General features: G+C 45.3%; 1 protein-coding gene across 1 annotated transcript in view; it reads right to left on the bottom strand.

The window, feature by feature from the left end:
* Positions 1–7,495: 7,495 nt before the first annotated feature.
* The window catches only part of LOC144602060 (ETS homologous factor-like), a 45,353-nt gene continuing 35,377 nt past the window's right edge, over positions 7,496–17,471 (bottom strand). Inside the window, exons 7-8 of the mRNA XM_078414744.1 lie at positions 11,060–11,255; positions 7,496–7,595 (exon numbers count right to left, since the gene is read on the bottom strand). Of these exons, the coding sequence (XP_078270870.1) occupies positions 7,496–7,595; positions 11,060–11,255 (296 nt within the window). The remainder of the gene's footprint in view (positions 7,596–11,059; positions 11,256–17,471) is intronic.

The raw sequence follows: 17,471 nt of genomic DNA, 5'->3' as shown, positions 1-17,471 counted from the left end.
TGGGTTTTCTCCGAGATCTTCGGTTTCCTCCCACACTCCAAAGACGTACAGGTTTGTAGGTTAATTGGCTTGGTAAATGTAAAAATTGTCTCTAGTGGAAATAGGATAGTGTTAATGTGCGGGGATCGCTGGTCGGCGCGGACCTGGTGGGCTGAAAGGGCCTGTTTCCAAGCTGTATTTCTAAACTAAACTAAAACTCTATGACTCTAAATGGGTATGAAGAGAGTTGGAACATTGTGAAGGCTGCTGTTTGAATTAAAGTTTGGTCTTGATTTTTCACTCAGTGGGTAGTCAATATCTGAAAAGAGCTGCCAGAGGAAGCTGCAGATTATAACTTTTAAAATACATTTGGGCAGATATATGGTTACAAAGAAGTCAGAGTGCTATGGCACAAATGCAGGCAAATGGGACCAGTCAAACTGGTCAGCATGGACAAAGTGGGCTGAAGGGCCTGTTTCTGTGCTACACAGCTCTATGACAATGAAACATCGATCAGCATTCAAGTAGTAAATTCTGAAATATTTTTCAAGCTATTGATTGTGTTTCCCTGCTATCCAATTATATTAGGCAAAAAAGGGAATCATAAATAAGCTACTACATTAACTGAGACCTATTATTGAAATGACCATGTTTTGTGTTCCTCGTTTATCTTGCCTCACCATTTCAGAAGTCTGAACGCTCGTTATATAATTAGGTGGGAAGATCTGTCCAGTACACTGAATTTCAATGCACTCTAACCAAGGCTCTATATAATTGATCTCTGCAGTTGTATTCAAATTCCCTTGCAATAAAGGCATTTGTTTTCCTAATTGCTTGCCAAACCTGCAAGCTACGTTTGTGTGATTTATGGATCTAAGACCTAGGTCCCTCTGAGCACCAGCACTTATCAATCTCTGCCTTTTAAAAATATTCTGTATTTGTTTTTACTTTTTCCACATTCCACTTGCCTTAACGTCATTTAGTCCTCCTCAAAGTCCACATTGTAATCTGGTTTTGTATCATCAGCAGACACTGATACACTTAATCTCATCATCCGAACCATTGACATAGATTGTGAACAGCTGGGAGTTCAACATCATCCCACTGGTTGCCAACATCTCGATCCAAAACGTCATCCATTCCTTCTCTCCAGAGATGCTGCCTGTCCCGCTGAGTTACTCCAGCTTTTATTGCCTATCTTCGGTTTACACCAGCATCTGCAGTTCCTTCCTACACATGAATATCACCTTTATATCACTAGTCTTGTTTTTATCCCTATTAATCAACCCTCAGTCCAATTCAATATATTATCGCGATATATGCATGCAAATTTAGTTTAATAATCTCTTTTATGGCTCCTAATTGAAGGCCTGAGATTCTAAATACACCACATTCACCGGTTTCCCCGTTTGATTGTCATAGAGGTTGTCATAGACTGTCTTAAAACTGTCTCTAATTTTGTCTCGCTGGGTTGTCTAAATTTATGCTGATTAGCTAATTAATTTATTGCATCGTATGGAAGTCGCATTCCCAATCTCGTTGTACCCCTGTACAATGACAATAAAGATAGATTGTATTGTATTGTACTATATACCAACCAATGGGCACCCATTCGGATTAATCCTATCTTCCAACCCTTGGCCAACCTGAGAACCCGCCCCACAGAGGGTCAGTGCTGAGCCAACCCTGGCCCACAGAGGGTCAGTGCGGAGACAACCCTGGCCCACAGAGGGTCAGTGCTGAGACAACCCTGGCCCACAGAGGGTCAGTGCGGAGACAACCCTGGCCCACAGAGGGTCAGTGCTGAGGGAACCCTGGTCTACAGAGGGTCAGTGCTGAGGGAACCCTGGCCCACAGAGGATCAGTGCTGATGGAACCCGCCCCACAGAGGGTCAGTGCGGAGACAACGCTGGCCCACAGAGGGTCAGTGCTGAGGGAACCCGCCCCACAGAGGGTCAGTGCGGAGACAACCCTGGCCCACAGAGGGTCAGTGCGGAGACAACCCTGGCCCACAGAGGGTCAGTGCTGAGACAACCCTGGCCCACAGAGGGTCAGTGCTGAGGGAACATTCAACCCGTGGGTGGACTGTCAACTGAATAGAAGAAGTCAGATTCAATTTGTTACAAATGTATTTATTAAGGGAGAACCACAATCTAGGGTCCTTCCGCTGCTGGACATGGGGGGCAGGGTGTGGTGGAGACGCCCCTCCAAATAAGGGATACTGTGTAAATTTCAATGTAAATTTGGAAATGAATACCTATATTGAACGTGTAACCTCCGGAAATGTCGGATGGGGTTGTTAAAAAGAAGATGTTTTGTAAATATTTATTACTTGAATAAAGTATTTTTTGATATATTAAAAAAAATTAAAAAAATTATTAAACTTTGCAACAAAATAATTGCTCAGCCAGGTATTGCGGCTCTGGAATATTAACGTAACATCATCCTTATTCAATCGGTCTTCCTGCACCTGCAGCTTGCAAATTGTAGTGTAGCTGGGTGTTGTTAGTTGCAGCCGTCAGTAGTTCCTGTGCAAACAGTGCTGAAGGAAACCCAACCCACGGAGGGCCAGTGCTGAGGGAACCCCAGCCCACAGAGGAACAGTGCTGAGGGAACACAGACCCACGGAGGGCCAGTGCTGAGGGAACCCCAGCCCACAGAGGAACAGTGCTGAGGGAACACAGACCCACGGAGGGCCAGTGCTGAGGGAACCCCAGCCCACAGAGGAACAGTGCTGAGGGAACACAGACCCACGGAGGGCCAGTGCTGAGGGAACCCCAGCCCACAGAGGAACAGTGCTGAGGGAACACAGATCCACGGAGGGCCAGTGCTGAGGGAACCCCAGCCCACAGAGGAACAGTGCTGAGGGAACACAGATCCACGGAGGGCCAGTGCTGAGGGAACCCCAGCCCACAGAGGAACAGTGCTGAGGGAACACAGATCCACGGAGGGCCAGTGCTGAGGGAACCCCAGCCCACAGAGGAACAGTGCTGAGGGAACACAGATCCACGGAGGGCCAGTGCTGAGGGAACCCCAGCCCACAGAGGAACAGTGCTGAGGGAACACAGACCCACAAAGGCTCAATGGTGAAGGACCCCTGACCCATAGACAGACGGTACTGAAGGAACACTCAGACCATGCACAGAAGTCAGAGGCAATTTATCACAAATGTATTTATTAAAAATTGCATCCGAATAGTTACTCGGCCAGGTATTGTGGCCCTGGAATATTAATGTAACATCATCCGTATTCAATTGATCTTCCTGAACCTGCACCTGCAGCTTGCAAATTGTAGTGTAGCCAGGTATTAGTTGCAGCCGTCAGTAGCTCCTGTGCAAACAACACTGTATTGCACTTTAAGTCCTGAGTAACTCGCGTGTTTCCCAACAAGCAAATTAACCGAAGCTTGGAAAAGCCTTTTGAAATTTAGCTACTATCGTTTTAATCAACATTACATAACTTGCAAGTTGCACAGCACAGAGCTTAGCACTGCCTTCAATCCAATCCATGACACTCTGTTTTCCCAAGTCAGACTATATTTTCACAATAAATTTAATACATATTAATAAAACGCTTCTAAAAAAATGCAAAAACACTTTAAGAAAGGCTTGTACAATATGCTGACAGTAATAGTTGCGAACCTGCTCAGAAGAGAATGAATTGTTGAAGGCTGATCCGGACTCACGTTGACCTGTCACCTTACAAGGAGCCTGTTGTCTGCATTGTTAAATCAGCAAAGTCCACATGTAGGATTGTACTTGTCTTTTGTGACCACTGTGCAAGCTGTTACCAGTGGCCAGTCTGTCATAGAAACATAGAAAATAGGTGCAGGAGGAGGCCATTTGGCCCTTCGAGCCAGAACCGCCTTTCATTGCGATCATGGCTGATCGTCCACAATCAGTAACCTGTGCCAGCCGTCTCCCCATATCCCTTGATTCCACTCGCCCCTAGAGCTCTATCTAACTCTCTTTTAAATTCATCCAGTGAATTGGCCTCCACTGCCTTCTGTGGCAGAGAATTCTACAAATTCACAACTCTCTGGGTGAAAAAGTTTCTTCTCATCTCAGTTTTAAATGGCCTCCCCTTTATTCTTAGACTGTGTCCCCTGGTTCTGGACTCCCCCAACATTAGGAACATTTTTCCTGCATCTAGCTTGTCTAGTCCTTTTATGATTTTGTACGTCTCTTTAAGATCAAGGCAGCACTGGCTTTTGCTGCCAGGAACCAGAGGCGCGCACCCACTCTGCAGCCAGATTCCTTTAGCAGTGACAGTAGCTGGAGGCCTGGCGATAGGTAGGGAGCCAAGTTACTACCCTTGACAACTGGCAGCAGCTGGTTAACTCAGTGAAGACTAGGAACCTGCCTCGATTCGTAGGAGAAACCCATTGCTCTCTATCAAGGAGGGGGGGGGGGGGGGGGTGAATGTAGACCCACATCCCATTCCTTTGCAAGTGACTAGGATTCCATCAGAGAAAAGGGATAGTTTTCCTGAGACAAAAAGCTGAGAGAAATGGAAGAGACTTTTACACCATTGGAATTTAATCATTCTTGCGAAAACAATTGTCATTGAAGAGATTTCCACAGTGACTCAATTGAGCAGTACTTTGTTGGAGCATAAATTTGCCTGATTTGAGCCTGCCCATAACATGCCACAGCATTACAACACCAGAGACCCGGGTTCAATCCTGACTTCAGGTGCTTGGCTGTACGGAGTTTGTACGTTCTCCCCGTGACCTATGTGGGTTTTCTTCGGGATCTCTGGTTTCCTCCCACATTCCAAAGATGGAGAGGTTTGTAGGTTAATTGGTTTTGTATAATTCTAAATTGTCCCTAATGTGTGTAGGATAACATTGGCATGCGGGATTGCTGGTCAGCATGGACTCCATGGGCCGAAGGGCCTGTTTCCACACTGTTTTTCTGAACTATACTATAACTAAACTAATAAGGCAGGTGAATGGGAGGATGCCTCTTCCACCCTACAGAATAGCAAGCCCACTGCTCATTTCCAACTGCAAACACCCCAGACACATTGCGAACCGACAGCAGCAGATATCGTTCCTGTCAGAATGTCTCAACACGTTGCTCGATCAGGGAGCCTCCTGAAGATGACCCCAAACCTCTCCTGAAGGAATTTCACATGGATTCTAACATACGCTGGAAATGTCAGATACATCTTAACCAGCTACAATATCAGAAAACTGAAAAATTATATAGCAGGAATTGGTGGGAACAGTTTAGAATAACATACTTGCTGAGAACCAGGATAAATGTCAATGGGTTCCATTTGAAATTCAGAAAATGTACGTGACCAGAAAGGAATTTTGAATCTTGGGAGTTTGTAGCAATATCAAAACATATTGGATAGGAAAAGCTGACTTGGTCTACCTGTGCCTTCATCTACAAAATGATGAAGAGCAAAACGAATCTAATGTCAATGAAGGAAAATACTGACCTTTAATAAACATAGAACAGTACAGCACAGGAGGAGGCCCTTCAGCCCACAATGTCTGAGCTGAACATGATGCCAAGACCAACCCTGCGAGCACATAATCCATATTCCTCCAGTCCATCCACATCCATGTGCTTATCTAAAAGTCTCTTAAATGCCACAATCGGTTCTGTCTCCACCACCACCCCTGACAGCCCGTTCCAGTCACCCACCACTATCTGTGTGAAAGACTTGTCTCACACATCTCCACTAAACTTTGCCCACGCGTACAAACAAATTAGGAACAGGAGTAGCTCATTCGGTCCCTTAAACCTGCTCCATCCTTCATACGATTGTGACTAAGCTGATTCATATCTTTCTATGATGACCATGGTTGGTCAAAACTGTGCTAAAAATTGTGGCATGGTGCCACCCCGATTGTGTGGACATTGTTGGACTAATTGCAGGTAACGATGAGTCAGACCCTGGGAGGGAGATTGACTCCCTTGTCTGATTGAATGGTGCCAGAACAACCATACTCTCAACGGCAGTAAAAACAAGCAGCTGATTGTTGACTTTAGAAGAAGGCCAAGTATCCACATACCTGTCTTCATCGACAAGTTGGTGCTGGAGAGAGTCAACAAACTTCAAGATCCTGGGCGTGCATATCTCTGAAGATCTGTCCTGGATCCAGCACATTGATGAATTTTTTTAAAAGCCCATTAACTCCTCTACTTTGTAAGAAGATTGAGAAGATTTGGTATGTGGTATGCAAAAGTGGATTTTTTGGATAAGGTGAAAATAGATACAAAGGGTAAGCAAAAAGGGTGAGAGGTTACCAAGGACAGACGGGAATATGGTGTCAAGGTTTGAATCAGCTCAGCTGTGATCTAATTGAAGGTGGAGCAGTGAGGGGCCATGTGGCCTACTTCTGTTTGCTTGGGAAACTACAGCACAATTTCTATAGTCACGAACAAGAGCATTACCACATTTAAACGGCTCTTCACGCCATTATTGTCACACAGTTCAAGGCCACCACAGCTGAGAGAGAACCTGAATCAGCACAAGTTACAGTGTCACTACATTAGTTTAAAAATATATAAAAGATGGCTTAACTACTTTCATTACAGAAAAAATTACAAATTTACAAAGATTCTTTGGAATAAAACAATCTTTAACCATTTCCATTTGTCTTGAAATGTTGGATTCACAATAACGAATCTTTCCACATGCTGGTTGTGTAAAAGCCCAGTCCTTGGGTCGCTACCATACTGATCTCTCCATTGCCCAAACACTTAAGTGACCTTAAACAGTTTAAGATGGAAACATTTTGCCGAAGTTGTGTTAGGTGTGATGTAATTAACCTGCAGAAAGAAGTACTCAGCTTCCCTAACGTCAAGCACTGCCCGTTCTCCTCAGAGTCTGCGTTACGGGTGGAATACGCTTATCTGCCCTGCCGATTACCCCTTTGTTGGTATCCTGATTCCCCTTGTCACATATGGACTGACCGCGCTTTGAGCTCTGGAATTTCTACATTGTTTTGTGTACTTCGTTTTGCTCCTTTGAGACGATTCCTTAAATTTACCTATTTGACCAACGGTTCAAACATAGGTCCTGACCTCCCTTTTCTTTTTAGATTGGGTTGAGAATTGCATTCCAGTGAAATCTTTGCTTGATTTATCACATTGGACGTGCTGCCTAAATGCAGTTGTTCAACGACAAGCGGGATGACGGGTGTTCTTGCTCAGTGTTTGTTGGTCAAATCATTGCTTTTTGCTTTGGAAAGTGCGTGACTTGCTCCTTCTTCCTACCTGGCCAGCAGGCGTCTTCCTGCAGAGCAGAAACACAAACCTAGCACAGACCTGCGAGCACTGACTGCCAGTGCTGTTATCAGCAGGAGCCTGGAAACTCAGTCACCCCTTCCCAGCCCACACTCCCCGACCAGCTCATGTCTGGGAAACACGAGGCAGCTGATCGACAAATGGAAAGGATTAATGAGGAGCTTCATCATTTTTCTATACATATAAATAACAACCATCCTGGCGTCACTTTCACCAGATGCAAAACACTCCCATCTCCAAGAAATCGCCTATTGGTCGCAGTCCTTCCAACCACGGGCATTCTTTCCGAATTTATAGACCAGTCTCCGGCCGTCCACCCTTTCCAAGATCTCGCGCTTGTAATAATATCTATCAAATAAAAATACAGTTCACTTTAGTTTAGTTTAGAGTTACAGCACAGAAACAGGCCCTTAGGCCCATCGAGTCCGCACTATCCAGTGATCCCCATACACGAGCACTATCCTACACAATAGGGGCAATTTACAATTTCTACCGAAGCCAGTTAACCTACAAACCTGTATGTCTATGGAGTGTGGGAGGAATCCGGAGCACCCGGAGAAAACCCACGTGGTCATGGGGAGAATGTACAAACTCCATACAGACAGCACCAGTAATCGGGATCGAACCTGGGTCTCTGGTGCTGTATTGCTGTGGCATGTTGTAGGCAGGCTCAAATCAGGCAAATTCTTCCTCAAACAAAATACTGCTCCATTGCCTCATGGTGAGCCAGCTCTTCAATTAACAATTGTTGTTATTCTACCATCCATCTGTGCGCTGGGAGCAATTTACAGTGGACAGTCTACCTACAAACACACACATCCTTCGGATGAGGGAGGAAATCAACGCATCCGGGGAAACCCTCAGAGAAAACATGCAAACTCCACATGGACAGCACCTGTGGTAAGAATTGAACCCGGGCCACTGGAGCTGTGAGACGGCAGTTCTACTAGCTGCATCACTGTGTTGCCTTACATAACTTGTAACATTGAGATTGAGCAAGTTTGGTAGTTTGATGCAAATTAGCTAGCTGGTTCCAATAACTTAACTCTGTACAACATAATGCTTTGAAATGTTGGAGGACATTATTTTCTACCAAGGGAGATCAAAGGTTCTGTGATTGACTCATCCTTGCCCTTTCTTTGTTTCTTCCGCCAAGAAAATGTTTACTCCCTTACTTGGTCACACCTCAGTAAAGTGCATAAAAACCTTTCAATGCTGTAAAATGCAGGTTCATGTTATTTAACAAACCCACACATATCGAGCGGGATTTGTAATCTGAAAAAAGTTGACGTAATCAAGGAGAAAATCAGCAAATAAAATGTTGTGTAATATACCTATTGAACATGTTATGTGTAGGAAGGAACTGCAGATGCTGGTTTAAACCATAGACACAAAAAGCTGGAGTAACTCAGCAGGGTAGACAGCATCTCTGGAGAGGAATAGATGACGTTTCGGGTCAAGACCCTTCTTCAGACCATGTTCACAGATTGAACTCCAAGGTGGAAACAAACTAACAATTGGAACTTATCTGTTACATACACTCACCAAAGGTCAATCTAAATCAGGTTCATAAAAGACCTTTCAATGAGTACCCTTGACTTCCTCCATCTAGATGGTGATGGAATCCGTTGCCGGGAACGTTCTTCTCCAAGGTCCCCTCCTGACTTGTACTATTGTTTCATGGTAGCTGGGAAAGAATCTGGAAGTCTAACTAAATAGAGTAAGTCCCTTCACCACATAGTGGTTCGAGAATTGCTTCTTCCCAGGCCGCCCTCAGGATTGGGCGTGACATTATCACTCCACTCCAGTCTTGTAGCAGCTGAGGTGGCTGATGGTGCCAACATGGGGGCTGCATACTCTGCTGCAGAAGGGGCAGGAGGTGGCTGAGATAACAGGCAGATGAGTATGTATGAAGTGGTGCACACCTTCTGCCCCATTGTGATCCCAGTCTCTCACAATCCCCCCCCCCCTTACCCTGCTACTTTCCCCCACCACACATCTCCCATCCCTGAGTCCCTTATTCCCTTTTTATTCTCCCCTGTTTCCCCTCCCTTCCACCTATATCTCTCCCTCTGGGTTCACATTTCACTGCACTTCCCTTCTTACCTGACAGCCTTTTGTGTCCATTATATCACTAGCCTTTGTCACTGACTCCATTCATCTGCCATTCATACCTCCCTCGCCTCTACCCCCTCATCACATACCAGGCCTTGTCCTGCCCCACCTCTGTCTTCCATCTGAGTGTAGCAAGTGCTCAGTGCTGGTGACGTCTGGGGAAGGGACTCTGACATTGATTGACGCTTCTGAGTCCTGGACTACTTCCCGCAGGCTTCTCAAGGTACTGGAAAAAATACCGCCAACGCAGTCCCAGCTAGATGAATCGATGTCAGTGTGCTCCCCCCAGACCAACATCACCAACACTGAGCCCCTGCTTCACTCAGTCTGAAGAAGGGTCGCGACACGAAACGTCACCCATTCCTTCTCTCCAGAGATGCTGCCTGTCCTGCTGAGTCACTCCAGCATTTTGTGTCTATTTTCACTCACTCAGTTCGCTTGGACAGACCATGTCCATCACACGCCCCACACTAACGCCGACAACAAACAGAGACACAGGAACTACAGATGCTGCATTCTTGAGCACAATAAAAAAGTGCTAAAGTAACTCAGCCGGTCAGGTAGGTCCATGAGGAACTGGATCGCTGTTATCTGGTAGATGACGGGTTTAGTGCCAGGTGTGAGGTCCTGAACTTCAGACACCACAGTCTTCAACCTTCCAAAGTCTGATTAATCCTAATCCCAGCCCTGCCCGCAGCTTTCTGGAGGCCCTGTGGCGACATCAAGGATCCTTTTCTCAAGAACGGATTTTGAAATATTGATATATGTCATTATGTGTTTCACTTATCTCCAATGTCAAGAGAATATGCACAGTGGACGAGAATTCTTGAATTGTTTTGGATCATGTTAGGCAGATCCATTAACAAACTATTCTAATCCTATAAATGCTTGGAAACTAATCTTATACATTTCCTCTAAATTTGGCTCCATAAACAATTGACAAACAATGAAGGGATTACTAGAATTTGGAGTTTCATTACTTGGGAACAGGGAATTTTAAAAGAGCTAGTTTGGGTTCTGTAATGTTTAACATTTGTCAACCTAATGCAAGGTAATGCAATGCAGTGGTGATCTCATACAGTACACGAAAGCTGAACTGGGACAGCTTTCTGGATAAGATCTTCCCACTCAAGCATCTCAGCCCCATCAAGAGGAAGTGGCCCTGGTTAGATTCTCTCTGCAGTCTGTTCAGTTTAATTTAGTTTAGTTTAGTCTAGTTTAGAGATACAGCGCGGAAACAGGCCTTTCGGCCTACCAAGTCCACACTGACCAGCGATCCCCTCACATTAACACTACGCACACTAGGGACAGATCTTTTTACATTTATACCAAGCCAATTAACGTACAAACCTGCACATCTTTGCAGTGTGGGAGAAAACCGAAGATCTCGGAGAAAACCCAGGCAGGTTATGGGGAGAATGTATGGACTTCGTACAGACAAGCACCTGTAGCCGGGTCTCTGGCGCTGTTAGGCAGTAGCTCTACTGCTACACCACCCTACAGGTTCTTACTTAATGGGTGAGAGGAACGGCAGGAATCCTGGACAAAGACCTTTTCACTGACATTGCTAGGTATAGTGTATGGTTTCCAGACTGGTGGATGAGGTGGTAAAGTGGGCTGTGGTTTGGCTTTGGGATTGGGCTCTCGCTGAGATCGATGGAGACCAGCAGTGCAGGTATCAGCTCAGGAGCTCCCACCTCATGGCACGGCTCAGCTTCTCGTACGTCATGCTGCTGTTGTTTTTCTTCTTCCCCCAGAGCTGAGCCACAGCCTCGGACTTGAGGAATCGAAAAACCCCTTCCGATCGGTCTTCCCACTTGATCAGTCCGGGATTCTTCTCCGAGTCCAGGAGGATGTCTCGGATGAACTCCCACAAGTGCGTTCCCCGGGGACCTGATCGAGCAGAAGGGAAAGAGGATTTCAGCGGGACTTTGCACAACATCAGCTCTCCCCACAACACTCTGCAACCGTCAGAGAACTCTTCAAACATAGTTACTATTAGCATGTAGGAAATGCAGCTGAAAACTCAGCAACACAATGATACAGCTGACCACAACCTAGCCTGGACATTCTTCTGAACTGAAAACTTCCATCCAGTTTTGAGGGCCAGCTTGTTTGGATGAGAATTGGCCGTACGTGCTTAATGCCCCTAGTTGGTTGGAGTTTCCTAACAGTGGAATGTGCGAAGAAAAGGCTGAGTGTGGGGTGAGAGGGTTGAAGCGTGATCAGGATGGGTAGGAAATAACTGCAGATGCTGGTTTAAATCGAAGGTAGGCCCAAAATGCTGGAGTAACTCAGCGGGACAGGCAGCATCTCTGGAGAGAAGGAATGGGTGACCTTTTAGGTCAGACTCCGAAGAAGGGTCTCGACCCGAAACGTCACCCATACCTTAGTATGATCAGGATGATAGTCAATAGGTAAAGGGTAGGTTACAGGGACAGCATGCAAACTTCACTCAGACAGCACCAAAGGTCAGGATTGAACCCAAGTCCCTGGTGTGTTGAGGCTGCAGTGCTATTAGCTGTTCCACTGTGCTGCCCAGTAGTTGGAGGGAGTATCATCTAGTGGCCTAGAACACTGGACAGCTGGTATTGTAAAGCAGTGTTAGTGCTTCTGCCTCACTGTGCTCAGGACCCATGTTCAATACAGACCTCAGGTGCTGCCTGTGTGGACATACCATTTACTCACTGTCACTGCATGGGTTTCTTCCAGGTGCTCTGATTTCCTTCCTCGTCCTGGGGGCATGTGTGGGCTACTGGGTGAATTAGCCACTGGAACTTGCTCCCAATGTAAGTGGTGGCAGGGAGGGGGAAGTTAAGGGATGTGGTATTAGTGTAGATGGCTGGTACAGACACTGTGGGCTGAAGGGCCTGTTTCTGAACAGTATGGCTTGTGCCTAAATTCCGTTCTTCTAACCAGCAGAACTAGTTTCTCTTTATTCAACAAAAGCTTCACCTAACATTGTGAAATGTTGATCACATTGCCATTAAAAATAACAACGTCAATATGATACTTGCATTCCAGTACATATCTGATAAATCTATGGTGCATGTCAAGCACTGAGTAAAGCCCGCCTGCTGTGGTCTAACCATGGCTTTGTACGACAGAGACATGCCTTCAGTGCCTATTCATTCTTATCCTCTGTAAACCTCCTGAACCATAACCAGGTGAATATTTCTCTCCGACTCCAGAGCACCAGCCTCCCAAAGTCAGTTGTTATGTGAGGGGAATGTCAGAGCAGTATTATAAATGGATGAATTGAGAGCAGGTATGGAGTAGTTCACAAGTACTTCAGTGGCCTTTTGCGAATGAGGTATAGCAATGGTTAGCTTGGATTTTAAACACTTACTAGACCAAATTGGACCCAAACATCTCCTGATTTGGTGCAGGACGCTCTCTCCCCCCCCCCCCCCCCCCCTCCCCTCTATCCCCTCTCCCTCCCCTCTCCCCCTCCCCTCTCCCTCCTCCCCCTTCCACCCCTCCCTCCCTCCTCCCTCTTCCCCCTCCCCCCTGCCTCCTCCCCCCTGCCTCCTCCCCCTTCCTCCACTCCCCTCCCCTTCCTGCCCCCTCCTCCCACTCCCCTCCCCCTCCCCCCCTTTCCCTCCCCCTCTTCCCTTCCCCCCACTCCATCCCCCTCAACCCCCCCTTATCCTCACTCCTCCCCCTCCCCCCTCCTTCCCTAAGAGATAGATTTAAACTTGAAAATGTGAATAAAATATAACGTCGATTTCAATGAAACTGCTTCCATTACCACCAAAGGGACGACGGTGAGTAAGGTGGGCCTAAAATTGTCGCGCTATCATGTACCGTTTTGGCTGTAGTTCAGGAACAAACAAACAAACAAACGAGAGTTTTAGTATATAGATGGATTATAGGGGATAGAAAGAGTGCAAGGAGTGAAGTCGTCATGTCGAGTTGTTTCGTCATATGGATGAGTACGGTTGCGTAATGAAAATCTTGTTGGCAGCAGCATCACAGGCTCAGATAACACACAAAAACATAAATCAGACATAAAATGACCCATAAATTCTGCAAGACAGTAAAATGGATTTTGAAAAAAGACTGCAAAAAATACAACATTAGCACTAAACGCAAATAGAAAACAAGCCTCTGGTGGTGCAAGAGGTGGTCCTTATTAGTCTGTTGCCGAGGTAGGATGATCTAAGGCACTCCAGTAATGGGATCCGGGAAAGAATGAACAGAGTGGGAAAATAATGGTGTTTTGAATTCAAATCTGTGAGGCGTGGTAGAATAAGAACCACAAAGTGAATTTGTATGTTAATACATAATAATCATTTTTCTTTAACCCATTTTTCTGCGAAAGTGGAGCCTGCGCTATGAACCATTGAGATATATTCATTTGGCAAGGTTGCTTATCTACAATGAAATCAGAAACTTTATAACTTTATAACTGCTTGGTCAATGAGAGGAGCTGGACTGTTTAAAGACTTCTCGGGGTGTTAACACATAGTGGGATATTGTGCTCAAGAAGGGTGCCATGCTCCCCATAATGCAATGCGGACCACACCTTGGAAGTCTGTATTTAGTTTAAAAATCATTTGAGGAAACCTTAGGCCGAAAAGTCTGGTGCAAATTAAATTTAACACACTGTTCCCACCTCCGAGTCAGCATCCTGGAATTAGCAATATTGGCACCATTAAATTTATGTCTGTGGCACCAGTATCACAACTATCTAAATCACATGAAGGTGCTCCATATATCAACCAGTTGTAACCGAGTCACAGTACTTAATATTCTTCTTCTCCCCTGATTTTCAAATTCATATTTAGCATTTTTGAGCTGAGCATGACCTTGCTTAACTGGTTTTACTTTCTATCATCATGTAATCTCTCTTACTTCTTGTTAAATGATGATGGAAAGATCACACAAACCTGCCCTATTTAAGTCGTCAAACAGGAAAAGTTTTGAGGCTAATTCTGTCAGTAAATGCAATGGCACGAATATAAATGCACACCTGTCATCATCCCACCAAAGCAATTCATCATGTGAGGAGCAAAGCATTGGAAACTACCTAAACAATTTAAGCAAGAACATGATTTAAGGAGTAAAGTGGGACAAAGCAGATGTTTATCAACATTAGCTAAAATTGATAGGCACCCTATAGGGAGAAGCCTTACTATAGATGTGTCAGAAGGAACTGCAGATGCTGGTTTACACCGAAGATAGATACAAAATGCTGCAGTAACTCAGTGGGACAGGCAGCATCTTTGGAGAGAAGGAATGGCTGACGTTTTGGGTTGAGACCCTTCTTCAGACAGAGGGTCACGGGAGAGGGAGTCTGGAGATATGGAGGGGTAAGGTGTGAAAACAACAGATCAAAGCAGACGGTGATTTCCTTATGTGTAGTGCAGAAATAAGGCCAGTGACTTGCCAGTTGAAGTGCAGTGTATAAAGTATCTGCCTGGGTTACTCATCCTGTCAGATTGTGTGGTCTCTCCTGGAACTATACGTGGCCCTACCATTTTGCTAAATTCAATAGATTCAAAACAGAAATGGCAGCTCAAAACTGGTTTAGCACAAAGTAGTATGGACCATGGGTAGCAGCAGAGAGATATATCTCCACAGGCTATAGTCTCAGGGCCCAGCATGGGCCTCATTAGCTGCTATTCCCAATGAGGAGTGTAGAAGAGTATGTAAGGAACGGGTACATCTGGAACTGATAGTGAAGCTACAGCCAAAGAACACATGCATGCAATGCAGAGCAACGTTGAGGCCTATTAAATGAAGCAAAACCATAACCAATGGATCAAAGCTCTGCAATTCTAACACATCCAGAGCTGGGTAATTGGGAGGGGCAACACCATGAATATCCCCCTTCCTAGTGCTGAGAGTACCTGATGTATGAGCCAAAAAGGCAGATTTGTATATCTGCAAACAATTTAGTCTGGAAATCATAGAAAATAGTAATTTGGCCAAAGTGACTAATGGTGGTCGAGACCTCTGGAGAAGCTCAAGATGAACTGAGAACAGAGGTGCAAATAGTGGAGCATCTCCAGCAGCAACACAAGACATACCAGATATCCTGTTGAAGGAGGTCCAGGTGATTAGTTGTTGAGGATAATTCTGGATATGACTGTAACAGGGTGTTGCTTGTTTACAACTTTCTACTTTCTAAAAAAGTTAAATGCTTTTCTTAATTTTCGATGAGTCGCTAAATGTTGCAAGGACTCGAGGGAGATCATGCTTGACTAATCTTCTGGAATTTTTTGAGGATGTGACAAGTAAAATGGATGAAGGGGAGCCAGTGGATGTAGTGTATCTAGACTTTCAGAAAGCCTTTGATAAGGTCCCGCACGGGAGATTGGTGACTAAAATTAGAGCACATGGTATTGGAGTAGGGTGTTGACTTGGATAGAAAATTGGTTGGCAGACAGGAATCAAAGAGTAGGATTAAACAGGTCCTTTTCAGAATGGCAGGCAGTGGCGAGTGGAGTGCCGCAAGGTTCAGTGTTGGGGCTGCAACTGTTTACCATATATATTAATGATTTGGAAGAGGGAATTAGAAGCAACACTAGCAAGTTTGCGGATGACACAAAGCTGGGTGGCAGTGTAAACTGTGAAGAGGATGTTAGGAGGTTGCAGGGTGACCAGGACAGGTTGAGTGAGTGGGCAGATGCGTGGCAGATGCAATATAATATAGATAAATGTGAGGTTATCTACTTTGGCGGCAAAAACCAGGAGGCAGAATATTATCTCAATGGTGTTAGGTTAGGTAAGGGGGAGGTGCAGCGAGACCTGGGTGCCCTTGTACACCAGTCACTGAAAGTTGACGTGCAGGTACAGCAGGCAGTGAAGAAAGCTAATGGGATGTTGGCCTTCATAACAAGAGGATTTCAGTATAGGAGTAAAGAGGTTCTTATGCAGTTGTATAGGGCCCTGGTAAGCCCACATCTTGAGTATTGTGTACAGTTTTGGTCTCCTAATTTGAGGAAGGACATCCTTGTAATTGAGGCAGTGCAGCGTAGGTTCACGAGATTGATCCTTGGGATGGTGGGACTGTCAAATGAGGAAAGATTGAAAAGACTAGGCTTGTATTCACTGGAGTTTAGAAGGATGAGAGGGGATCTTATAGAAACATATAAAATTATAAAAGGACTGGACAAACCAGATGCAGGAAAAATGTTCCCAATATTGGGCGAGTCCAGAACCAGGGGCCACAGTCTTAGAATAAAGGGGAGGCCATTTAAAACTGAGGTAAGAAGAAACTTTTTCACCCAGAGAGTTGTGAATTTGTGGATTTCTCTGCCACAGAGGGCAGTGGAAGCCAAATCACTGGATGGATTTAAGATAGAGTTAGATAGAGCTCTAGTGGCTAGTGGAATCAAGGGATATGGGGAGAAGGCAGGCACGGGTTATTGACTGGGGACGATCAGCCACATTCATTCACAATGAATGGTGGTGCTGGCTCAAAGGGCTGAATGGCCTCCTCCTGCACCTATTTTCTATGTTTCTGTGAGTGATATATAGGGAGAGATTAAGAAGGCCTAGACTTTATTCCTTGGAATTAGTCCTTTAAATTAAGAACCTTAGGTCATAGATTTAAGATGAGATGGGAAAGATTTAATAGGAACCTGAGGACCAATGTTTTCACGCAGAGGGTGGTGGTATATGGAGGGCATATTTGAGGCAGGTACTAATTAGGATAACAATTAGACAACTGCTGCTGGACTGGGAACCATTAAGCCTAATGTAGTGAGTGAGTGAGTGAGTGAGTGAGTGAGTGAGTGAGTGAGTGAGTGAGTGAGTGAGTGAGTGAGTGAGTGAGTGAGTGAGTGAGTGAGTGAGTGAGTGAGTGAGTGAGTGAGTGAGGTGTAAGATATGGATGGCAGAGGTTTGATTCATTCAAATCTTTGATAAGATGCTATATGTAAGGCTGCTAAACAAGATGGAAGCCCATGGTATTAGAGGTGGGCTACTAGCATGATCGGCTGACTGGCAGAAGGGAAAGAGTGGGAATGAAGGGGGCCTTTTCTGATTGTCGGCTGTGGGGGTAGGTGTTCCACAGGGGTCAGTGTCGGGTCCTTTAATTTTCACGATATATTTCAATGAACTGGATGATGTGGCCAAATTTGTGGATGATACAACGAT

Source organism: Rhinoraja longicauda, chromosome 18 (assembly GCF_053455715.1).
Source record: "Rhinoraja longicauda isolate Sanriku21f chromosome 18, sRhiLon1.1, whole genome shotgun sequence".
In the NCBI taxonomy this organism is placed as follows: domain Eukaryota; kingdom Metazoa; phylum Chordata; class Chondrichthyes; order Rajiformes; family Arhynchobatidae; genus Rhinoraja; species Rhinoraja longicauda.
This window is presented reverse-complemented; position numbering and strand designations above follow the sequence as displayed.